General features: G+C 43.4%; 1 protein-coding gene across 1 annotated transcript; it reads left to right on the top strand.

Annotated features, from left to right (window-relative positions):
• The first annotated feature begins 567 nt into the window (after positions 1 to 567).
• Positions 568 to 25,545, top strand: LOC124616486 (ejaculatory bulb-specific protein 3-like). The gene is made up of 3 exons (XM_047144797.1): positions 568 to 624; positions 12,641 to 13,082; positions 25,206 to 25,545. The coding sequence occupies exons 1-3, from the start codon at positions 568 to 570 to the stop codon at positions 25,400 to 25,402; spliced, it is 696 nt and encodes a 231-aa protein (XP_047000753.1). The 3' UTR covers positions 25,403 to 25,545.
• The last annotated feature ends 1,570 nt before the right edge of the window (positions 25,546 to 27,115 follow it).

Here is a 27,115-nt window from a genome sequence, read left to right as displayed (position 1 = left end):
ACCTATGTTTCGGCCAACATTCTTGTAAGTGCAATCAATATATTTCTGTCATGAACGGAATAAAATTTAGAGAAGTTGCAGTTTCGTGATCCAACACCAAAAAGCGTTCCTTCTTGATGCATCAATTTACCAACAGCCGTATGTATTGTAGAAATTTATTTTATTTTATGAACTTCTATGTGCTACCAGTTTCGGCATTACATTGATACCATCTTCAGGCTCCACACGTCATAGTCGTAAAATTGCTATACATGGATGGAGCCATATAACTGGATCCGTGAATCAAATCGTTATGCAACAGATGTTTCCAAACCGCCTCAGTCTGTGTCGCCTGGCCACCAAGACCTGTTGCATAACGATTTGATTCACAGATCCAGTTATATGACCCCTTCCATGTATAGCGCTTTTACGACTATGACGTGTGGGACCTGAAGATGGCATCAATGTAATGCCGAAACTGGTAGAACACAGAAGTTCATAAAATAAAATAAATTTCTACAATAAATACGGCTGTTGGTAAATTATTGCATCAAGAAGTTCATTCCAGCCGTTGTCCCACGGTCCATAATGGATCAACAAAGAAGAATAAAGCGTCCCGGTTTTGGGACAGCTCAGGGTCTGGCCGTAAGTGATTCGACATTTTCGAATAAAAAGAAATTTCTTGTTTCAGACGGAAAATACGATTCAAGTTTTTTGTCTTAAATTAATTTTCTTTCTACCAAATGGAGCCTGCTGCACTCACATTCCCTAAGTCATATCTTCCTCACTAGGCCGTATTCGAGCAGCGTACGAGACCACTATGCCGCAAACAGACCGGGGGCTCTCACTGGCACGTGGCCGGTAGGAACTCGAACTGGATCACCCTGGCCTAGGCAATGAGCTGTCTCTGGCGCGACCAGTTCTGCGAACTCGAAAGTCGGTCACGTAGATCTGCTACACCAATCACTCGGATAATATACACTTCTTCTTTCACAAATCTGCACATAAGGAAAGATAACAGGGTTCAGAGGAGGCGCTGTAGCAGCTGCCAATCAAGCTGTCAGGGAACATCTTGAGGAGAAAGCAGCACACAATCATGGATGAAATATGGAGGGGCACGGATGTGGAGAAAGGTGATGATGATGGCTGCTGTTTCTGTTCCTGTCTTCAGTCCAAAGACTGGTTTGATGCAGCTTCTCATGCTATTCCATCCCGTCAAAGCCTCTTCATCGCCAACTACTACAAGCTACATCTTAATCTGCTTACTGTATTCATCTGTAATAACCATCGTACTGTTTGTAATGATCCCAGGTTCATGTTCTGTAATCTTCAATGCATCCATCGATACCAGTTTTCTCAAATGAAATTACAGAAACTTTTGAGTGTAATTTCGTGGGTGTCTAAATTTTTGCAGGAGAGCTCACAGAACCAATATTAGTTTCAGTTATTAGCATGTGTATGTCATATCTGAAGTTTATTTGAAGATTTTGTATGTACTCGGAAGAGATAATTATGGTAAGTCCGAAAATGTTACTCATCCATGGATTGTAAGTTCAGTTAAAACAGGATTGGTTAAAATAATAATCATGAATGATAATACATACCATTTTCTACAATACCGCATGAAATTCTATTTTCAATGTACTGAAAGATTATTATAACAGTTTACATTTTAGTATGAATATATGAGGGTGAGTCAAATGAAAATCTAAAATATTTTTTAAAATATTTATTGTGCAGTAGTGGTACACAGCTGTATCACTTTTCAACATAATCTCCCCCACGCTGAATGCAAGTCCTCCAGCGCTTGCAAAGTGCATAAATTCCTTTAGAAAAAAATTCTTTTGGTAGTCTTTGCAACGACTCATGCACCGCGTGGTGTACCTCTTCATCAGAACGAAACTTCTTTCCTCCCATTGCGTCTTTGAATGGTCCAGACATATGTAAATGACTTGGGACAAGATCTGGTGAGCATGGTGGATGAGGAAGACACTCAAAATGGAAGTGAACCCAGGTTTCGTCTCCAGTAACGATTCTCGCAAGGAAACCATCAAATTCTTGTTCAAAGCGCCGAAGAAGTTCTTCACAAGCATCAACACATCTTTCTCTCATTTCAGGAGTCAGCTGCCGTGGCACCCATCTTGTAGACACTTCGTGAAACTGGAGCACATCATGCGCAATGTGGTGTGCTGACCCATGACTAATCTTTAAACATGCTGCAATGTCATTCAGTGTCCCTCGGCGGTTTTCCTTCACTATGGCTTCAACTACTGCAATGCTCTGTGGAGTCACAACTCGTTGTGCCTGACCTGGACGAGGAGCATCTTCCACTGAAGTCACACCATTTGCGAACTTCCTACTCCATTTGTAAACTTGAATCACCGTTGTACATTCGTCGATGAATTTGAATAGGTTTCACACATTCAATACGCAAAAACCGAATAACAGAACGCTGTTCCTCCCTGGTGCAAGTCGCAAGTGGGGCGGCCATCTTTATACTGATGCTGCGACGATATGTGTGCATGTGCACTATGCTGAAACCTACAGGCCATTTTGCACGCTGTTTGTAGCACGCTTACCAACTTGCAGGAGAACGGCGCGAAATTTCGATTTGTTATTACAAATTTAAGGTTTTCATTTGACTCACCCTCGTAAGTTCTTTGAAAGTTATCCTTGGTACGTTATTGTCTTCAGCAATTTCCAGCATTCAGGAAGGCATTACGTCAGCATCTGTATGGTTTACCAAATTATGCAGTAAATTGCAGAGATCTGTCCTTGTTGCAGTATTAATTTTCTTAAGTACTTGATGACTAGTGTCGAGGGTAAGCTAAATGTCAAACACCCTAAAAAATAGAAACCAAATACTAAGTAACTTGTACATTACAAAACATTGACACATTAAAAAGATAACTAATGAGAATAGGTACATACGACTAAGCGATGCATTGCATCCTTCACGACGGCCAGATGATTATTTATTCCAGTTAAAAACATATTGCAAATTAGTGCATGGCTGAACTTCATTCACGTAACTGAGGCAGTAAGGTATTAGGAAGATTAGGACAGGGGGCACGTACGGGAACTACATCGTCTAGCAGCAGTATTAACTGACATACACCGGAGCGCCAAAGAAACTGGTATAAGCATGCGTATTCAAATGCAGAGAACACTATGTGATCAAACGTGTCCGGACACCTGGCTGAAAACGACTTACAAGTTCGTGGTGCACTCCATCGGTAATGCTGCAATTCAGTATTATGTTGGCCCACCCTTCATGACAGCTTTCACTCTCGCAGGCATACATTCAGTCAGCAGCTGGGAGGTTTCGTGGGGAATGGCAGCCCATTCTTCAAGGAGTGGTGCATTGAGGGGAGGTATCGATGTCGGTCGATGAGGCCTGGCACTAAGTCGGCGTTCCAATACCTCTCAAAGGTGTTCTGTAGGATTCAGGATAGGACTCCGTGCAGGTCAGTCCATTACAGAGATGCTATTGTCGTATAACTACTCTGCACAGGCCGTGCATTACGAACAAGTGCTCCATCGTGTTAGAATCGCCATCCCCGAATTGCTTTTCAACAGTGAGGAGCAAGAAGGTGCTTAAAATATCAATGTCGGCATTTGATGTGATAATGCCACGCAAAACAACAAGGGGTGTAAGCTCCCTCCATGAAAAGCGCCACCACACCATTACACCATCGCCTCCGAATTTAACTGTTGGCACTACACACGCTGGCAGATGACGTTTACCGGGCATTCACCATTCCCACACCCTGTCATCGGATTGCCACATTGTGTACCATGATTCGTCACTCCACACAACGTTTTTCCACCGTTCAATCGTTTGTTCACCGTTCGTCGTTTGGCTTTTACCGGCGTGATGTGTGGCTTATGAGCAGCCGCTCGACCATGAAATTCGAGTTTTCTCACCTCCGGCCTAACTGTCTCACTACTTGCAGTTTGGAGTTCCTGTGTGATGGTCTGTAGAGATGTCTGACTATTACGCATTACGACTCTCTTCAACTGTCGGCAGCCGAGGTCGGCCTGTACGCTTCTCTGCTGTACGTGTTCCTTCACGTTTCCACATCACTATCACATCGGAAACAGTGGACCTTGGGATGTTTAGGAGTATGGAAAGCCCGCGTACAGATCTATGACACAAGTGACACCCAATCACCCGACCAGTTCGAAGTCCGTGAATTCATCGGAGCGCCCCATTCTACTCTCTCACTACGTCTAATGACTACTGAGGTCGCTGATATTGAGTACGTGGCAGTAGGTGGCAACACAGTGCTCCTAATATGAAAAACGAATGTTTTTGGGGGTGTCCAGATCCTTTTTATCACATAGTGTATATAAACAGGCAGAATACGGAGCTGCGGTTGGCAACGTCTATATAAGACAAGTGTCTGCGCAGTTGTTAGATCGGCTACTGCTGCTGCAATGGCAAGCTGTCAAGATTCAAGTCATTTTGAATGTCGCGCTATGGTCGACACACGAGAGATGAGGCATAGCATCTCCGAAGTAGCGATGAAGTGCGGATTTTCCGGAACAACCATTTAACGAGTGTGCGGTGAATGTCAGGAATCCGATAAAACATCAAATCTCGGACATCACTGCAGCCGGAAAAAGATCCTGCAAGAACGGAAACAATGACGACTGAAGAGAATCGTTCAACGTGACAGAAGTGCAACCCTTCCACAAATTGCTGTAGATTTCAGTGCAGGGTCATCAACAAGTGTCAGAATGCGAACCACTCAACGAAACATCATGGATATGTGCCGAAGGCCCACTCATGCACCCTTGATGACTGCACGGCACAAAGCCTCATCCCTCGCCCGCATCTCGTGGTCGTGCGGTAGCGTTCTCGCCTCCCACGCGCGGGTTCAGGGATTTTCTCTGCCTCGTGATGGCTGGGTGTTGTGTGCTGTCTTTAGGTTAGTTAGGTTTAAGTAGTTCTAAGTTCTAGGGGACTGATGACCATAGATGTTAAGTCCCATAGTGCTCAGAGCCATTTGAACCATTTTTTTGAACTCATTCCTCGCCTGGGGCCGTCAGCATGGATATTAGCCTGTTGATGACTGGAAACATGGTGCCTGGGCAGACGAGGTCTGTTTCAAATTACATCGAGCAGAGGGACATGTATGGTATGGAGGCATCCTCATGAATCTATGGACCCTGCATGTCAGCAGGGGACTGTTCAAGCTGGTGAAGCCTCTGTAACGGTGTGGGGCGTGTGCAGTTGGAGTTATATGGGACCCCTGGTAGGTCTGGATACGACTCATACGTGACATGTACGTAAGCGTCCTGTCTGATCAGCTGCCTCCATTCATGTCCATTGTGCATTCCGACGGATTTAGACATTTCCAGCAGAACAATGCGACACCCCATACTTCCAAAATTGCTACAGAGTGGCTCCAGGAACACTCTTCTGAGTTTAAACACTTCCGCTGACCACATAACTCATTATAGAGCATATCCGGGATGCCTTACAACGTGCTGTTCAGAAGAGATCTCCACCCTCTCGTACTCTTACGGATTTATGGACCGCCCTGCAGTATTCATGGTGTCAATTCCCTCCAACAGGACTCCAGACATTAGTGGAGTCCATGTCACGACGTGTTGCCGCACTTCTGCATGCTTGCGGAGACCCTATACGATATTAGGATGCTGTATCAGTTTCTTTGGCTCTTCTGTGTTTTTTCTGTGTTTCAAGTTTTTATAAGTGAGTATCCGCATATGCGGTAACAATCGTTTTAAAATGCATATCTCAAATACACAAAAATCTTTACAAGAAGACATTTAAATTACAGTCAGTAACGTAGGCAAACCGTGTCTATGTATCATCATGCCACCACCATACACGGCAAGCCAGTGAAACAAATTTTGAACGACTCGACAACGCTAGTAATACGAAAACAACATTTCAATAGACCAACAAATAGGTGCTTAGACAAATTTTTACAGACAACTTACTACGATATGGCAAGATAAGGTACTCCACCAGTACTGAAATGCACATTCAAGTGGAAAAAAAACCGATGGGCTGCTAGGAACATGAAGTCGCAGCAATAAAGCAAAGCAAAGCTGAAGCAGCCGGACAAATGAGGAATCACTCTACACAGAGTCGCCTATCCAGAAAAACACAGTGGCAACGATCCTCCAGCAGCGCATACTACCAAGAATCACGAATATGGAACGTAACAGATTTCGAATGAGTGACACAAAAACACTTGTTTTTTGCAAATTAATAATTTGTATGTTCCTATTTTGGTATCTCTTTCATTAATTCTTTTAGCCATTATTGTATCAAAACATTGCACAAATTAAAAATGTTACATTAACTATGCTAAATCATAAGAGAACAATGAAACTTCTTAAAAAATTATTGTTACTGCTAAGAAATATCTGCGTATGAGGAGGAAAGGGACAAATGACACTAGAGGCAGTCTCCGTCACGCACCGTAAGACGGTTTGCCCGGTATGCTTGTATAAAGTTGGTGCATAATTTCGTAGCATATTTGTTTTGGATGTTGGTATTCCGGTTCCTAAGGGTTTACTTACCGATTGTCATTGCTTATTGGTAGTTCACTGATCCTTTTTGCCTTTACATATTGTAATTTTGTCATTTCGAGATACTGACAAGGGAACCTCCCCATCGCACCCCCCTCAGATTTAGTTATAAGTTGGCACAGTGGATAGGCCTTGATAAACTGAACACAGGTCAATTGAGAAAACAGGAAGAAGTTGTGTGGAACTGTGAAAAAATAAGCAAAATACGCAAACCGAGTAGTCCATGGGCCAGATAAGCAACATATTGGAGACCGGCAGCTCAGGAGCGCCGTGGTCCCGTGGTAGCGTGAGCAGCTGCAGAAGAAAAGGACCTTGGTTCAAGTCTTCCCTCGAGTGAAAATTTTACTTTCTTTATTTTTGCATGGTTATTACGTGTCCGTTCGTTCATTGACGTCTCTGTTCACTGTAAGAAGTTTAGTGTCTGTGTTTTGCGACCGCATCGCAAAACTGTGCGATTAGTAGACGAAAGGACGTGCCTCTCCAATGGGAACCGAAAACATTTGATCGCAAGGTCATAGGTCAACCGATTCCTCCACAGGAAAACACATCTGATATATTCTATACGACACTGGTGACGGCACGTGCGTCACATGACAGGAATATGTTGTCGACCAACCTAACTTGTACACTTGGCGAATGGCTAAAAAGATTCTTCTACCTTGCCCGATTTACGTTTTCTTGTGAATGTGATAATCACTCCCAAAAAAAGGGATGAAAACATAAGAGTTTGTCACATAAACTGAAAATAAGAAATTAAACTTTTCACTCGATGGAAGATTTGAACCAAGGTCCTTTCGTTTCGCAGCCGCTCACGTTACCACGAGACCACGGCGCTCCTGCGCTTGCAGTGTCCTTGATGTTGTATATCTTCCCATGAACTACTCAGTTTGTATATTTTGCTTATTTTTTCACAGTTCCACACAACTTCTTCCTGTTTTCTCAATTGATCTGTGTTCAGTTTTTCAAGGCCTATCCACTGTGCCAACTTATAACTAAATCTGAGGGAGGTGCGATGGGGAGGTTCCCTTGTGAGAGAAGCTGTGGACGCTAGAATATAGTGGCAAGTGGAGAAATCAGAACATTCCGGTCAAATGGTTCTATTTGAGTTTAATAGACCGGTGTCAACAGCGGAGGCAGCCAGAAATACAGGGTGTTTAAAAAATGACCGGTATATTTGAAACGGCAATAAAAACTAAACGAGCAGCGATAGAAATACACCGTTTGTTGCAATATGCTTGGGACAACAGTACATTTTCAGGCAGACAAACTTTCGAAATTACAGTAGTTACAATTTTCAACAACAGATGGCGCTGCGGTCTGGGAAACTCTATAGTACGATATTTTCCACATATCCACCATGCGTAGCAATAATATGGCGTAGTCTCTGAATGAAATTACCCGAAACCTTTGACAACTTGTTTGGCGGAATGGCTTCACATACAGATGAGATGTACTGCTTCAGCTGTTCAATTGTTTCTGGATTCTGGCGGTACACCTGGTCTTTCAAGTGTCCCCACAGAAAGAAGTCACAGGGGTTCATGTATGGCGAATAGGGAGGCCAATCCACGCCGCCTCCTGTATGTTTCGGATAGCCCAAAGCAATCACACGATCATCGAAATATTCATTCAGGAAATTAAAGACGTCAGCCGTGCGATGTGGCCGGGCACCATCTTGCATAAACCACGAGGTGTTCGCAGTATCGTCTAAGGCAGTTTGTGTGGTGTCACCGCCAGACACCACACTTGCTAGGTGGTAGTTTTAAATCGGCCGCGGTCCATTAGTACATGTCGGACCCGCGTGTCGCCACTGTGTGATCGCAGACCGAGCGCCACCACAAGGCAGGTCTCGAGATACGGACTAGCACTCGCCCCAGTTGTATGGACGACTTTGCTAGCGGCTACACTGACGAAGTCTCGCTCCTTTGCCGAGCAGATAGTTAGAATAGCCTTCAGCTAAGTCCATGGCTACGACCTAGCAAGGCGCCATTAGTAACATTGCATGTATCTAAAGAGTCTCACTTGTATCGCCACAATCTCCAGATGTACCACAAGGATGGATTAAAGTTAAGAATTACAGAAGCTACGTACTTTTCTTTATAGCAATCATCCTGTTTCAGACCTCACGCACCCTCTTTGGCTTAGCGCATGCCTGTCGGCTTCCTCTCATTGTGTCTAGGCTGTCTTGTCTAGACACAACAGTTTGTACCGCCACAAATTCACGAAGAATGTCCAGATAGCATGATGCAGTAATCGTTTCGGATCTGAAAAATGGGCCAATGATTCCTTTGGAAGAAATGGCGGCCCAGACCAGTACTTTTTGAGGATGCAGGGACGATGGGACTGCAACTTGGGGCTTTTCGGTTCCCCATATGCGCCAGTTCTGTTTATTGACGAAGCCGTCCAGGTAAAAATAAGCTTCGTCAGTAAACCAAATGCTGCCCACATGAATATCGCCGTCATCAATCCTGTGCACTATATCGTTAGCGAATGTCTCTCGTGCAGCAATGGTAGCGGCGCTGAGGGGTTGCCGTGTTTGAATTTTGTGTGGATAGAGGTGTAAACTCTGGCGCATGAGACGATACGTGGACGTTGGCGTCATTTGGACCGCAGCTGCAACACGGCGAACGGAAACCCGAGGCCTCTGTTGGATCACTTGCTGCACTAGCTGCGCGTTGCCCTCTGTGGTTGCCGTACGCGGTCGCCCTACCTTTCCAGCATGTTCATCCGTCACGTTCCCAGTCCGTTGAAATTTTTCAGACAGATCCTTTATTGTATCGCTTTTCGGTCCTTTGGTTACATTAAACCTCCGTTGAAAACTTCGTCTTGTTGCAACAACACTGTGTTCTAGGCGGTGGAATTCCAACATCAGAAAAATCCTCTGTTCTAAGGAATAAACCATGTTGTCTACAGCACACTTGCACGTTGTGAACAGCACACGCTTACAGCAGAAAGACGACGTACAGAATGGCGCACCCACAGACTGCGTTGTCTTCTACATCTTTCACATCACTTGCAGCGCCATCTGTTGTTGAAAATTGTAACTACTGTAATTTCGAAAGTTTGTCCGGCTGAAAATGTACTGTTGTCCCAAGCATATTGCAACAAACGGTGTATTTCTATCGCTGCTCGTTTAGTTTTTATTGCCGTTTCAAATATACCGGTCATTTTTGAAACACCCTGTATTTGCGCCGTGTACGGGGATAATTGCACTGGACGGAGCCCGACATGAAAATAGTTTTCTCGTTTTAAGGACAATCGTTTTGACATTAGTGATTCTTCACGTTGAGGAGTTTCGGACTAGGATGAAGCCGTTTAGACGCATTATTCCACAATGATCCACTTTATTGTACTCGAGAAGTGGCAAATCGATTGAACTGTGATTATTCCACCGATGTGTGGCATTTGCATACAGTAAAGTAGCTTAAAAAACAGGTACCGCGTTAACGTCACATCCTCTTTTTAAATGAAACTTCTCTAAATTAACTTGAAATAATTAGGGATGACGGCAAAGTTAAGGAAAACTGGAACCCTTTTTGATGAAATACAGTTTCTTTGATTCTACTGTTAATTTTTTACCTAAAATCACTATATAATTTCAGTAGAAACTTTAAAATAGATACACAGTTATCTTGGAACGGAGTTTTTTGGGTAATACATGAACTGAATGTGAAATTTTCCTTTGGAAAAGAATACGTAATTCATAACTGGACTTCGTAATGTAAAATGATTGCAGGTTTTATCGGAATTTAAAGACAAAAGATAGCTGAGCATCAAATGGATGTTTAAAGTTATGCGGACCAAAAGAAAAACTTCCATAATTAATTATTCCACAATTACTAATTTTGTAAGTAAAGTAGTGGTATTTTAAATGAAATAAAAATGAATTTAACAATATATTTTCAAAGTAATTGACACATACACTTACATTTGGCCATCACAGTTACTAATCAATGGTTATGACGGGGAAACCAAAAAAAGATATTGTCTGTGAACGTAATACACTTATATGATTTATACACATTTAATTATCCCAGAATCTGAATAAACACTATTCTCTAGACAGGGATTAAGGCTGAAAACCGAAATAAATTAACATCGATCAAAGCTGGCGCAATTCGGAATCGAAGGACCTAACAAAGCGAGCGAGCAAAATAAGCAAAAAATGAGATCGAGGACCGTTGTACAATGTTTTATATAATCACTTATGTCGATGGTCTTCGTCCACTTAGAGATTACATTTATGGTTACAGCTCTGGTATCTCTGATACAGTTTATATATCCCTAAAGTTTTACACTTCTTGTTCGTGGATTTTACCATTCCTATGCTGTATCTATACTAGTAACGAGGATCGGTGTCTTTATGCTACCATATGGAAAAGGAGGGAATGGCGGACCCAAAACAAAGCAGCAACTGCCCGTAGAAAGGCCTTCGCTCTTCCACAAAGGACGTCATGCATTTGGTATTACAGTGATGGTCTGGTGTAACACGAATTGCTTACCCGAGATTGAAACCGTCAGTACCGACATTTATTGTCAACAACTGAGACGTCTTGCAGACGCAGTTTAAGACCAACGGCCAGGAAGAGTGCGTGAAGTGACGCTACTCCACGATAAGGCTCTCCCGCATTCTGCTAGACTGAAATGAAACTCTATACAGGAGTGGGAGTGGTAAAGCATTCCGTACACACTTTGTTCACGAGATCTTGCGCCTTCAGATTTTCATGTTTTCCGCTCTCTGTCGAACGGCTTTCAAGAAACTTCCTTTCCGGATGGAACTTCGCTCAGAACATGACTCGACGAGTTTTTCGCCTCAAAAACAGGTGATTTCTACAGTTGTTTGGTCGAAAAGTTAGCCCTGCGTTGTCAGACTGTTGTAAATAGTAAAGGAGACTATATTATGACCAGGGGCGGGAAGGAATCCTGCACGTGTGCGGTGCACTTGCATGCGTGCAGTTAACAGGTGTTCTGCGTGCACACAGGGGCAAGCTGTGCACCCGCTTATCTCCCATCCCCACCCACCATACCTTCTGTCCGCTCCTCCCTCTGTAATGCGTTTTGTTTCCTAGCTTGCTTTATTGAGTGAATGAATAAGGTTAGTAGGATTGCTTGAAGAAAATCATGGTTTGAAAGAGTACCTATTACCTACGATACTTTTTATTTAATTATCACAGGTGGAGTTTACAGTACGTTTAATATCTGGAACAAAATTCCTACATACAGACAAACGCAAACTGATACGTAAGTTTTCATCACTGATGTTTGCTCTTAACCGAGACTTATTAATTCAGCAAATGGTTTTCCAGCTCTCGCTCTATTAAGGGCTGGGCTATTATTGTTGTCGTCTTGAAAAATTGAAAACAGTGCTCCGTAAAATGTTAAATCAGTTAGATGAGAGACATGACGAAAGAAAGTCGCAGATCTCTCATGACAACAGCAGCTACGACAAATTCGAAAGGTTCTGAGCACTATGGGACTTAACTGCTGTGGTCATCAGTCCCCTAGAACTTAGAACTACTTAAACCTAAGGACATCACACACATCCATGCCCTGGGCAGGATTCGAACCTGCGACCGTAGCGGTCGCGCGGTTCCAGACTGTAGTGCCTAGATCCGCTCGGCCACTCCGGCCAGCCAACTACGACAGAGTCATCTGGTATCGTCAGATCGCTCTTCTTAAGCTCAGTCAATTTCCCCATCCGCTCAGAATCCGACAGTAAATTGTACTCGTCCTTGTGAAATTTATTATAATGGCCTTCAATACTAAACTTCCGTTGACCGGCGAGAATACCGCCATATATTAAACATTTCGAATTTTCACGTTTTTGCACAAAGAAAAAATGATTCTCCCATTATTTATTAAAAGATAGCAAATATCCACTTCCCCGTTTCCTTCTTTCACTCTGCATTTTTCGGTTCTTGAAATACAACGTTCACTACGTAGTGGTCGCTTCGCATTCACGTCCGCAGCTTAGCCTGGCACTACACTGCCACAACCTGCCGGTTGTCGCCACTGCCCCGGTGCAACGTTTGCCCGCCCCTGTAATAGACGGTAATGTCGTTCGTTGGCATGTTGGCACCTCCTGGCTCTACAGCTGTGGCAGGGTTTCCGGACAACTCATTGCGAGCCCGGCGGCGGAGCGGCAGTCTTCGCAAATCGGCCTCTGCACGCCCCACGCCTCCCGCCTCCCGCCGCTGGTAGAGGTTGCCGGCCCCTGGCGCGCTCTCGTTTCTCGGAATGGCGACCGCCGCCGGCGGCGGTGGGGGTCAAGGCGGCGGCTATAAGAGCGTTGCCCGCCGAGTCGCCTGCAGACCGGCGAGACAGCCCGCAGACGCTCGGCAACATGGCTCGCTCACTCGTAGTCCTCCTCTGCGCCCTCGCGGCGCTGGCCGCGTCGGAGAACCCGCTGCTCTCCCAGCTGGAGAACATCGACGTCGACGCCGTGCTCGCCGATCCGGAGAGGGTCGACGCGGCCGTCAAGTGCTTCCTCAGCGACACCGACGATAGCTGCAACACCCGCGCCAAGGTCATCAAGGGTAGGTAGCTTTCCAGCAGGGGGTCGTTGACGTCTTCTGTCCGAAGGCTGCTTTGATGCATCTCTCCACGCTAATCTACCCCTAGCAATCCTATTCGTCTCTGTGTAACTAAAGCATCCATTCGAACATTCTTACAAAGTCAAGCATCGATCACCCTCCACAATTGTTAACTTCGCATTTCACTTCAGTACCACAACGATTATTTCTCGATGTCTCAACATTTCTCCTATCAAACGATCTCTTTCAATAGTCATACAATAAATATGTTTCCACTCCAATTCGGTTCAGTACCTTCTCATTAGTTAACCGATCTGACAGTCTAACCTTCAGCATTCTTCTGTGGCACCATATTTCAAAATCTTACTGCCCAACAATTTCTCATCCACATTTCACCCTGGTGCAAGGTAATGCTCCAAACAAATACCTTCAAAAATATTCCTAATATTTAAATTTATCTCAAACACGAGCCGCATGGTCATTTAGCTGTGAATAATCACTTTAGGCTGCATTAAGATTTTGTTTTATTATTCTGCGACTAGCTCAACCGGGAGTTCGTTATTTGGCAGAACTTTCCAACTTTTTCGTGGTAAATACCACATGTCTACAGTTTTAAAATGTAATCTGTCATCGCATATCAATAAATAATAGTATATCACCTTTAAAAGATGTGGACAGGTGGCACTCATCCAGTAAAAATTTGATAGTTCTGCCAAAACATGACCTCTCGGGTAAAATAATTCACAAAATAATCGAACAAAAACTTTAGGCAGCTTTATATGCGATGTTAATAAATTCCCTCTTTTTAGAAATGCTTTTGTCGGTATTTCCAGACTGTATTGTATATGCTCCTTGCTTCGGCCGTCATCAGCTGTTTTGCAGCACATATAACAAAACTCGCCTGCTACTTTTACTTCCTCATTACCTAATCAAAATCTGAAAATCGTCTGTTATAATTCTACTACATTACGTTACAGTTGCTGCACACTTGTTGCTGTTCCTATTGCAGTCTCTTCCTCAAGGCATTAAACATTAAATTCAGCTACTCATTCATGTCCTTTGTCGTCCCTCACAGAATTATAATATCATCGGTTAATTTCAAAGTTTAAGTTTCGTCTCCCTCAATTTTAATCCCCTTTCAAAATTTTGTGCCCAGTATTTCCACTTCTCCTGATAGTAGATATTAGCAATTATACTCGAAACTCTCCTTTTCTGATTTCCTCATAACTGCATCGAACCTGATCCATCGTGTATATGGTAATTACTCAGCTGGTACCTGATTGATGAAGACATGTGGTAGAACTGCCTCATTCCCCCGGAATCCTATTGCTTAGTTTCGGACGATCACATTTTTCGAATGTTATTCGCGATTAGCTGAAGAGAAAGAAATGTATTTTTATAACTTCATTGCTAGCTGGAATACTCTCTTTAAGATTCTGAAGACAGCAGGGGTAAAATACAGGGCGAAAGGCTATTTACAGAAACCAGAAGCCAGTTAAAGCTGTCGAGGGGCGTGAAAGGTAAGCAGTGGTTGAGAAGGAGTGAGATAGGATTGTAGGCAGTCACCGATTTTATTCAATCTGTAAGCTGAGCAAGCAGTAAAGGAAAGCAAAGAAAAATTAGAAGTACGACTTAAAGTTCAGGGAGAAGAAAGAAAAACTTTGTCGTTTGCCAATGAGACTGTAACTGAGAGACAGCAAAGCACTTGTAAGAGCAATTTAATGAAACGGGCAGTGTCCTGAAAGGAGGATGTAGAAACAAAATAAGCGAAGCGAGGTAAAGGAATACAGTCAAATTAAATCAGTTGATGCTGAGAGAATTAGATTAGAAAACGATACACTTTCAGTAGTTTATGAGTTTTGTTATTTGGGCAGCAAAATAACTGAAGATGGCCGAAGTAGAGATGGTATACAATGTAGACTGCCAATGACAAGAAAAACTTTTCTGAAGAAGAGAAATTTGTTAACATCGAATATAGATTTAAGTGTTAGGAAGTCTTTCCTGAAAGTATTTGTAAGGAGTGTAGGCATGTATGGAAGTGAAACATCGACAGTAAACAGTTTAGACAAGAAGAAAATAGGAGATTTTGATATTTGATGCTACAGAAGAAAGCTGAAGAGCAGATGGGTAGGTCATGTAACTAGTGAGGAGATACCGAATGGAATTGGGGAGAAATGAAACTTATGGCATAAACTGACCAGAAGATAGGATCGGTTGATATACGCATCCTGAGACATCAAGGGAGTACCGATTTATTACTGGAAGGACGTGTGTGTGTGTGTGTGTGTGTGTGTGTGTGGGGTGTGTGTGTGTGTGTGTGTGTGTGTGTGTGTGTGTGTGTGTGTGTGTGTGTGTGGAGGGGGGGGGGGACTGTGGAGGGAGACCAAACGATGAAAGATGAACACAACAAGCAGATTCAGAACGATGTATGTTGCATTAGTCATTTGGAGATGAAAAGGCTTGCACAGGACAGAGTAGCATGGAGAGGTATATCAAACAAGTCTTCCGATTCAAGGCCACAAAAACGCAACATTACTAGTTGTGTACCACTCTGAAAATGTACACTGTCTGACAAAAAATGTAAAGCGTCAAGAAGGGTATCTGACGTCATTACAGTGTTTACAAAATCGAACCAAATGAACAAAGAACATAACAGTACGAACCCACTTATCAGTGTGACATTCCAATACTTTTGGCCTGGACGATGCGCTGATTCGGTCTCATAAAACCGTCGTATCTTTCGATGTAGCAAGGCGGACGGTAACTTTCGTAACTGCTGCTGGATATGCTGGATACTGACACTGTGACTAGACGTTCGAGCTGGTGTCACACACGTTCTATTGGGGGCAGATCTCGGGATTTTGTTGTGCGCGGGAGTACTTCAGATTCGAACAGACGGATCATAGAAGCACATTTTATGTGTGGATGAGCATGATGCTGTTGAAAAATGGCACCATGGGACTGTCACTGAGGGGTAACACATGGAGACGCAAGAGGTAAGTGACAAAGCGTTGTGTCGTCAGATGCATATCTCTGCTAGTTACAAACAAGTTAGCTATGGACTTTGTAGTATATAGGCTCTACTATAATAGTTAATCTTCGGAGAAGCCTCTCCAAAATTCATCGATATTTTGTTTCCATTCATCCTGAAGTTTGAAGAATCGTTGTCAGGTCTTTGTATGAATCGATGTAGCTCGCAACGACGATCTGTTTTATGGGGCCCTCGGAATACAACGATATGGCTGCCCAAATCCTCGGCGAATCCTGACACGTTTCACTCTTGGGATTTAAAGTTGGCCACAAGTTGGAAACTGTGTCAAACAAAACTCATCCCACCCAGATTTGTGGGAAGAAAGATAACAGGTCTAGTATCCAGAAATACTTGAAGACTCGATTCTTTGAAATGAAAAATGAAGCAGGACAGCTAGACGTGTTTTTATTTACACAAGTGGCTCCCTGTTTAATCGACAAAACTTTGATGTACTTAGTGTCAGGTGTCTTCATTATATCGCCACTGTTGACTGTGGCAAGTATGTGTAAAGTGAAGAGTCGTGTTTATATTTTTAATGGTTATACAAGGACATAGTTACGGGAGTACCAAGCATACAACAAAGTATAATTCTTCGGACGTGCGCCTTGCCATAAAGTCAATCAGTTTAGAATATTTTCTTTAATTCAAAAAGTCTTCTCAGACAGGAAGAATACGAACGTTATCCGGGAAATAAAACGTTTCATCTCACACACTACATTTAGCAACAGCAACGATGGGAAGATGGACGCTATTAACCGTATACATTCATACACTTCTACAGTGTTCGACAGGAAGCTAGATACAGCTGTTGTTTCCCTACTTTAGTTTGACTCTCTACACCGAATACGGTGTAGGAAACCGGTTGTCATTCAAAACAGCTTCCAATCTTCACAGAACGGATAGATGCAGGTACTGTATGACTTCTAAAGGTATCTTATGCCATTAATCCAGAAAAATAGCAGCAACTTCAAGTAACATTGATAGTGGTCTATAGCAATCACACACTTGCCCTTCAGTGTAGTCCACAAAGGCTCAATAAATTGCAATCTGTTGACTTTACGGCCTGGGACGATGCGACATTTCATCAAAAATAGTTCAAATGGCTCTGAGCACTATGGGACTTAACTGCTTTGGTCATCAGTCCCCTAGAACTTAGAACTACTTAAACCTAACTAACATAAGGACATCACACACATCCATGCCCGAGGCAGGATTCGAACCTGCGACATTAGCGGTCGCGCGGTTCCAGACAGTAGCGCCTAGAACCGCTCGGCCACTCCGTCGGGCGATGTTTCATGCTCTTGCTCAAAAAATCAGTCCTGAACGATGTGGCCTTGTCGTCTTGGAACACAGTCTCACCATTGAGGAACAAACGTTGCACCGTGCGATGGGCCTGATCTGCCAATGTAGTTACATAATCCTAGGCAATAATGCGCCCTAATATAGTAGTTGTTGGCACCGTGGAATACCATGAAATGGCTCTCCAGTTCATAACTGAATCCCGTCTTTTGACTCTTGGTCTGTAAACTCGACCTGAAGCGTAAACAGTGTCAGACAAAACTCATCCAGCCAAACGGCTTCCTTCCATTGCTCCACTGTCTAGGTTTTATTGCTTCGGTACACGTTTACCTCTTACGAACATCTGCAACACTAAAGAGTGAGCCGGCCGCGGTGGCTGTGCGTTTCTAGGCGCTCTAGTCCGGAGCCGCGCTGCTGCTACGGTCGCAGGTTCGAATCCTGCTTCGGGCATGGGTGTGTGTGATGTCCTTAGGTTAGTTAGGTTTAAGTAGTTCTAAGTTCTATGGGACTGCTGACCACAGCAGTTGAGTCCCATAGTGCTCAGAGCCATTTGAACCATTTTGAACTAAAGAGTGGATTTGAAATTCTAGTTCGTCCTGCAATTCCCTGCTTCCGGAGCTCCCTTCGTGTTGTTTGGTACTGGCAGGGTTCATGAGTGCGACACTCGCTTTCGCAGTAACTTTTGAATCTGTCGTCCTCTTGTTTTTCGGTACACTCTTCAGGGACCGTCTGTCACGCGCTGTCAGCACACACTTTCGTACTCGTGACTTAGCGGCTGATGTTATACGCTTTCCGCTCGTGCGGTACAAATCTTCGATAGGGTGCCACTTGAAACATTAAACACTTCGGCTCACTTGGTTACGAAAGTGTCCACCACACGAGCAACAGCAATTTGTCCAAGTTAGATTTTAGTCACTCCGACGTAAAGCAATCACAACTACACAGGGCACTGTTCTGAACTCAACTGTTACTTGCAACTTATTGAGGACAATGGACAAGAGCCGCTCGCGGTCAAATGCAACACAGAAATCTGCAGCATCGGCTAGCAACTGCATTTAGGTTCAACCAAGCATTTCTAGAGGTGTTTCCCAATTATAGGACAATTCCTTACTCAATCACCGCATATGAGCATTCGTAATACTTGCCGCATAAGGAGTTCACCAAAACGCATTTTTCGAATACAGTGTCTTGCACAACTGTGCGTGATACTTCTGAACACTGATGGTGACTTCCAAATAGTGAAGCCTCGGCTAAATGATGGGTTATACCTTGTCATACGGTGGGTGTGTGATGCGGTGGACCATTGGACACCCAGATCATTACCGCATTCATTATCTCTCGGTGAAGGATTCAACTACTGGATGTTACATTTTCTTGCAGCAAGGGCTGAATCACATTTCATTCTACACAATCCACTGTACTTGTAAAAACCACTTTCAGAGTCGTAACTTGTGATATCACATGTCTAGTACCGTACTACAAAAAACGAGGCTCAAAAGCTTTCTATAAACAGATGGTGATTGAAGAAACAAAGGAGCAATAATTTCCTTATGAGCTATTTCTGCTAGAAATGTGACTTGGCCTCTGTTTGGCTTAGTCACAAGTTACATAGATCATATTTACGATGAATATTATGCTGTGAATGGAAATAGCACACATTTGACCTACGCTATTAGATAAATGCCTTCCCTAGATTTTTCCATGTGTTGCTATTTTCAGCGCAACGCCTCAGGGTTGCTACTGAATGCTTTCATAAGCCAACTTCTGTTTCATTTCCAATGCATTTAAGATTTCATATTCCAAACCCATCAGTTCTTTGAACAATTTATTTGGTTTCTTATCTCTTCTAATTAAGCTCATCAAGCACGTTGTCTGATAAGCGCGTAGCACTGACAATCTTTTAAGTCAAGATGTGTTAAGGAATGTGTCATCTGGAAGAACTTATATTAATCGGAGTCTAGAAACAGTACTACTGCGTATGAAACACCGTGTTTCCTTAGACAGATTATCATTCAAAATTTCGGTCTACCTTTACGGACGACTAGACAGATCCCTTGGTGACAGTCCCTCTAGGACACCCACTCATACTGCCCACTACTTCCTTTTTGATACGGAGAGATCTTTAGAAACGAAAGAAGTGTCCAATGTACCTCAGAAAAAAAGCACTCAGTCCTTGCTTCTTGCGATATATGACCAGCACCTGGTTCGCGGACTTGCATTTGGTTCCCAACGTAGCTAAAAGTAATAACACGAATGTAAACAGATTAACAGACACGACATCGCTTGATTACATGATCCCTGAGCTCATTACGAATAGATAGATATAGCAGTAACTGTCCGAATAGTTTTAAAAGGAAATATCACATAAACATGCAGTAGGGTTATCGGAATAATATAAGTAAATAGAATTCACCCATAATGGAGGTAGCACAACAAAAAAATGTCTTCGAGTACCAGTGCTCGCTCTAGGATCAATACAAAATAATATCCAAATAAGAGCTACGTGCTTTGAGAGCGGTGTGCCTAATCAACGTGAAAAATTAATACAAATTCTCTTTCAACTCCGACATGAATGGCACTATGTATTATGCAGAGCCTAACTCTTAAATTTTTGAGCTCCTCGCGCCCAAATCACGAGTAAAATAAAATAAACCCGTGGGTTTCCACATAGTACCGACAATCTTTCATCCAGTGGTTCATCCGTGATGGAACAGAGAGGGGCACGGAGAAGGGGAATGATTGTATTACATAAAACACACACACACACACACACACACACACACACACACACACACATACGCGCGCACACACACACACACACACACACACACACACACACATACATACATACATACACACGAACCAGAATACTGGAATAGGTAATTACATTTCGAATATTTTTAACTTCGAACCCCTCTGGTCCACTTCCAGGTCTGTAGCAGTGCTTCAAAGAAACCAGGTTCTACAAAAGCTTGCCCTGACCTCTACGGTAGGGAATGAAAGATGAAAACCATTGTCACGTCTGACGATTACAAGTGGTAAAGTTGTTTAACACCATGGAAAAGTCACTTTTCGGTTCTTGTGTATTCGTGTCCTTTCGGAAGCAGAATCACATACTCGTCAGAGGACACCGCAGTTCATATTTCCATGTTGTATCGTATTTGTGAATATCTCTATTGCTTTCAGTTCCAGACAAATTGTGAATAACAAATGGGATCCTGAACAACGACGTGCATCAAGACATATTATTTCGTAAGGTTATCAATTAACTTTAATATGCCACGTAACCTATTGACTTTACCTCTTCTAACTTTTCTTTCCTACTGCAGAAGTGGGTAGCCTGTTAACTTCAAGATACTATATAGTTCTCTCATTAATACGGCCCCTTTACTGCTTACTGGTCTCCAGCATATTTATAGAACATTGAGAGATCTCATTTTACTAAGTTTTGCTCTTTTAACAACAGAAAGCGTACTTTTGAGAAAACAGTATGAAGCATAAAAAAATTACACAGTGTCGTCTGAAAAAGTGGCAATGGCCTTGCCACAGTGGATACACCGGTTCCCGTGAGATCACCGCAGTTAAGCGCTGTCGGGAGTGGCCGGCACTTGGATGGGTGAAAATCCAGACCGCCATGCGCTGTTACCATTTTTCTGGGTGCACCTAGCCTCGTGATGCCAATTGAGGAGCTACTCTACCAAATAGTAGCGGCTCCGGCCAAACAAAACCATCATAACGACCAGGAGAGCGGTGTGCTCACCACACGCCCCTCCTATCCGCATCTTTAACTGAGGATGACACGACTGTCGGATGGTCCAGATAGGCCACTTGTGCCCTGAAGACTGTGTGATTCATCATCCGAGAAAGTAACTAATTTCTGCACCCTAATTCAAATAGGAAAGCGCGTTAGTTCCATAGCAAGGAATCTGCTTAATGGTTAGGTTACACCTCTTTGTTTCCTTTGTTCTAGTAACACTAGTTCCAATTTATTGGCTCATATGGTTAAAATGGCTCTGAGCACTATGGGACTTAACATCTGAGGTCATCAGTCCCCCAGAACTTAGAACTACTTAAACCTAACTAAGTTAAGGACATCACACACATCCATGCCCGAGGCAGGATTCGAACCTGCGACCGTAGCGGTCGCGCGGTTCCAGACTGAAGGGCCTAGAACCGCTCGGCCACTCCGGCCTGCTCTAATTAATTATTTACACATCACTTACGTTATGCATGTGTTAGGCATGACAGTTATATTCATGCGGGACACAATAGTCTCATTCATCACACACTTAAAGTCAAATGAGTACAGAATATGGATTGAGAGTAAATAGAAGAAATACGAAAGTAATGAGGAGTAGCAGAAACCAGGACAGCGAGAAACTTTACATCAGGTCGGATGGTCGAGAAGTAGATGAATTTAAGGAATTCTGCTACCTGGGCAGGAAAATAACCAATGACGGACGGAACGAAGAGGATATCAGAAGCAGACTAGCACTGGCAGAAAGGGCATTCCTGACCAAGAGAAGTCTACTGGTATCAAACATAGGCATTAATTTGAGGAAGAACTTTCTGAGAATGTACGTTTGGAACACAGAGTTGTATGGTAGTGAAACATGGACTGTGCGAAAACCGAAAGAGAAGGGAATCGAAACATCAGGAATGTGGTGCTACATATGAATGCTGAAAATTAGGTGGACCGATGAGGTAAGGAATAAGGAGGTGCTGCGCAGAATCGAAGAGGAAAGGAATATGTGGAAATCACTGATAAGAAGAAAGGGCAGGATTATGGGACATCTGTTAACACGTGAGGGAATGACTTCCATGATACTACCGAGAGTTGTAGACAGCAAAAACTGTAGAGAAAGAGACTGGAATACATCCAGCAAATAATTGAAGACGTAGGTTGCAAGTGCTACTCTGTGGTGTAGAGGTTGGCACAGGAGACGAATTGGTGGCGGGCTGCATCAAACCAGTCAGAAGGCTGACGACTAAAAAAATAAACAGCCTTTTTTTTTTGCAAGTGAGATTACTGTATCCCTTTTCCTTTTGGAATTATTTCCACATCATTTACGCAATGCGTATGCTAGTATGCTATACACTGCAGCTACATTCATGCTGGACACAACAGTTTCATTCACCAAACGTTTAAATTTTGTTTTTATTTTGAAAGTTTTCAAATTCGCGTAGACAATGAGTTAACTTACGAAGTAGAATTTATTCCGTAAAAGAATGACTGAGAACGAATTTTAAAGGGCAGAAATCATGCAACAATTTGAAGTGAATGTAGGAATATTTCAGTGAAATATAGATGAGCACAGTTTAGACAATCCTCGCATCATGGCCATATACAGGGTGTTCATAAGGTCTGGGAACACTTACAATTGTCCGCAGCTCGTGGTCGTGCGGTAGCGTTCTCACTTCCCGCGCCCGGGTTCCCGGGTTCGATTCCCGGCGGGGTCAGGGGTTTTCTCTGCCTCGTGATGACTGGGTGTTGTGTGATGTCCTTAGGTTGGTTAGGTTTAAGTAGTTCTAAGTTTTAGGGGACTGATGACCATAGATGTTAAGTCCCATAGTGCTCAGAGCCAACACTTTCAATTATTTATTGTACGAGAGCTGAACATTCTACAGATGTCATACATATCTCATTTCAAAGAGAAACTCGGAGGTTTTTGTTTGTTTTACAAACATTCGATGTGCGAACTATGAGTGACCCGGCGGAAATCAATACGGTAGTCGAATACCCGTCTCAGCATGGCATTGCCGACTGTGGCAGTCGCTGCCCGTATTCTCTCCCGAAGCTCTGCTGCAATCACGCGGTAGAGGCGGTACATATACAATACCTTTAATGTATCCCCACAGAAAAAAGTCGCACGGAGTGAGATCTGGTGATTGGGGAGGCCATTTCATGAAACAGCTCGCTCCGCACCTGAACTCGCCATGTTTTTGACTATTGCAGACTATCGGCAAATTACCAAATTACGCTGTGGTGGAATACATGAAAAAAACTTTCAGGGTTTCTCTTCAAAATGACTTATTTACGATATCTGGACGATGTTTGGTTCTTGCTCAATAAATAATTGAAAGTGTTCCCGGACTTTATGTACACCCTGTATATCGACTACGCATTTTCTCCTGATTTGCAGAAGCACTCAATGATAACCTGCTTATTCGTTTAACGTGGGTATCAGCTACTGGCAGATTTCTCCTGTCAATTTTCATCATTAAGTTCATTTGAAATTATTCTGTAAATACTATTTCCTCGTCTACTACGAACCATACGTTTGTTATACACTAATGGAGATCCTAGCACGAATGTGGATCTATGCAACATAAACGTATGTTGGTGGGCGTGTTTCTGTATCTATTCCAATTTTGCGTCACTCCCGTAAGAGAGGCGCTAGTAGCGACACTACGAGGATGCAAATCTGGTTTGCTTTAAATACTTGCTGTAATGGTTGTCAGCGTTAGTTATCTTTGAGACTGGACGTGGTGATGATGTTAGTCTAGAATTCCTTTAAGGCGACAAAGACGCCATTGTCAACAACCCACTGAGTCGCGTGATAAGGCTGCGAGAAGCTAGATGCTCCTTCTGCGATACTGCAGAGAGACTTGGCAGGAATGTGGCCACTATACATGACTGGTGGCAGCGGTGGTCACGGAAATGAACAGTCGCAAGAAGACCAGGGACGGCCACACGGCACTACCGAGAGGGAACACCACTGTGTTCAACGTACGGCTCTAGCGCGTCGTACTGCATCTGCAGCAGCAATTCGAGTAGCAGTTGGCACCACAGTGGAACGACGAACTGTTACAAATGTGTTACTTCAAGGACAGCTCCGAGCCAGAAGCCATAGAGCATACATTCCACTGACAGCAAACCACCGGCATTTTGCGATTTCAGTGGTGTCAGGAGAGAGCTCATTGGAAGGCTGGGTGTGAAGTCTGTTGTGTTTGCTGATGAAAACTGGTACTGCCTCGCTGTCAGTGAAGACAATGTGTTGGTTAAAACGAGGCCAGGTGAGAGCCTGCAGCCAACCTATCTGGGTGCTAAACTCACTGGATCTGCACCTGGTGCTCGATTATGTATGACAGTAGGAACCTCGTGTTATGCCACACACCCTTCCGGCAAGCTTGTATGTCAGTGTGGTGATTTGGACTGCTGAGCTGTCACTCACGAACAGTATTCCAGGTGGTGTTTTGCAACAGGATAACTCTATGAATGTATATACCATCACCACTTGAAATATCTAATGAGGGCAAATAATCATCACTTCAACCACTTTCTACATCCAAATCACTGTTATTGAGCACACCTGACACAAAGTCAACATGCTGGGTCGCCATTTTGACAACTGACTTAGTTCACTTTGCTGAATGAAGTGTCTGTCAATTGTTCAGGCACAGGTAGTGGCAACATAGTATATTGTGGGCTGCAATGCCTGGAACATTACGTCACTTTGGAATGTGAAATATAGAGATCGATTATATCAAATACGTTAAAAAAAATTTCGCCAAATTTGTAGTTAGTTCACTCTGGCGTAAGGCCATCCAATTACATTTTGATATTGCGATTTTTTTCCGTCAGTGTAGTTCACATCTCAAGATACGTATTGTCTGTGCTTTTTACGTCCTGTCACTAAGTCCGCTTTGTTTCTCAACGACCCTCCTCTTCATGTTTCCCATAATATAAAAATCAAGTACTACAACCAATGCAGAAATCGTTTGCTCATTAACAGTTTCACAGGAAAGTTGGTAAGAAGAGCCGCTTACGACATCGAGCTTTTTGTATGTTACAGGCCTGATTGCTGAGACGCTGAAGACGAACTGCGCCGAGTGCTCGGACAATCAGAAGGCGGGCGTGGCCAAGTTCATGGCGCACATCGCCAAGAACAAGCCGGAGGAGATGAAGCAGCTGCTGGCCAAATACGACCCCAAGGGCGAGGCGCTCGCCAAGTACGGTGACAGCTGGAGGGAGAAGGGCATCATCGTCTGAGCACGAGGGCGCAAAGGCAAGGGCGAGGGCGCCCACTCGTAGCGACTGGCGGGCACACGTCGAAGACTGTTCAAAATCCCTGTACTTGTGGAGGACTGCTCTGAAAGGGAAATAAAACCGTTTGTTTCGAACTTTATTTGAAACTCTGTGTTTCCTTGTTTTCATGTAATGGCATTTACACCAAACTATACCACGATTAGCTGATAATTCATTGCATAAATATTTATCTACCTGTATACCTTACAGTATATGTTCGTTATGACACACAGTCCTTAATCATCATGTTAAATATCAAGAACTATTTATATATAAAAAAGGAATATCGGGTTTATTAAGCCAGAAAATGTCGAAATGCAGCTAACAATGATAAAGAGAATTACAATACTTTCAAAAGTAGCATAAGTCATAACAAATTACTTCACTTGACAGAACACTGTAAAGAACAAGCAGTACTGAATGTCTCCTCCCAAACAATCAACGGGATCTACCCTCATATTTAGTGTAACATTTAATTTTACTTCTCCTAATGGTTGGGAACAAAGTGGGAACCAAGAGTCAGAAAGAGCTTATCAGAAGGACAAAAACTTATAATCTCCTGCAGAGACTTGAGGAAACCGTGTAAACATCTATTTCTGAATTATCTTTACACGAGATATTTTTTCACTTTACAGTTAATTTCATGGAATTTATAACTACCGCAACAAACGTAAATGGCTCTAAAGTATTCAAATGTGGACGGAATTTATAACTACCGCAACAAACGTAAATGGCTCTAAAGTATTCAAATGTGGACGGATTCACTCCGACTTTTCAACCTACTTCAGTGAATAATACCAGGCCGTTATAATTAAAGTGCAGTAACTCACAGAGGTCCAGTGTGGGCTGTAATTATCGTATGGCAGCAAGACCTGGTTGATATTCTAATGCAGTAATGTGGAACAGATTTACGCTGAAAAATATTACTGTCAATTTTGGTCACCAGGTGCAAATCTGCTTCTGTGAATGGCTCTGAGCACTATGGGACTTAACATCTTAGGTCATCAGTCCCCTAGAACTTAGAACTACTTAAACCTAACTAACCTAAGGACATCACACACATCCATGCCCAAGGCAGGATTCGAACCTGCGACCGTAGCGGTCGCGCGGTTCCAGACTGCAGCGCGTAGAACCTCTCGATCACAGCGGCCGGAGCTGCTGTGAATGCATAAGATCAAAGCTTGTGCCAAGGTCCGAACTTCAACCTGGTTTTCCTGCTTACTATGCAAACTCACTAAACCCCTACACCACCCTGACATTGTGGCTAAAATAGCTACATGGATTTCCATAGTCCAAAGCTCTCTCTAACACAAACTTCGAAGGTGTTATGGAGGACATTTTACTAGTCCACTGCCTCCCCCCTTCCCCCAAACACAAATTTCAGTTGTGTCAAGGAGGGCTTTGAACTAGGGGAATCCATGTAGGTCTGTTACCCATAACGCCAAGGTGGTGTAATGGATAGCAGCACATCCACCTAATAAGCGACCCAGGTGCCTTGGCACAATTTTAATTCATTACTTTAGTTTATATCCTTATTAAAGATAAAGTTGAGTCTCAGATGTCCGCCGGCTTAGCTGGGTGGTGACGTGCTCGCCTCGCCTGCAAGCGGGCCCGGGTTCGATTCCCGGCCGACTTGGAGATTTTCTCCACTTGGGGACTGGGTCCTCATCATCATTT

The sequence above is a fragment of the Schistocerca americana genome, chromosome 5 (genome assembly GCF_021461395.2).
Source record: "Schistocerca americana isolate TAMUIC-IGC-003095 chromosome 5, iqSchAmer2.1, whole genome shotgun sequence".
NCBI classification, from domain to species: Eukaryota; Metazoa; Arthropoda; class Insecta; order Orthoptera; family Acrididae; genus Schistocerca; species Schistocerca americana.
This window is presented reverse-complemented; position numbering and strand designations above follow the sequence as displayed.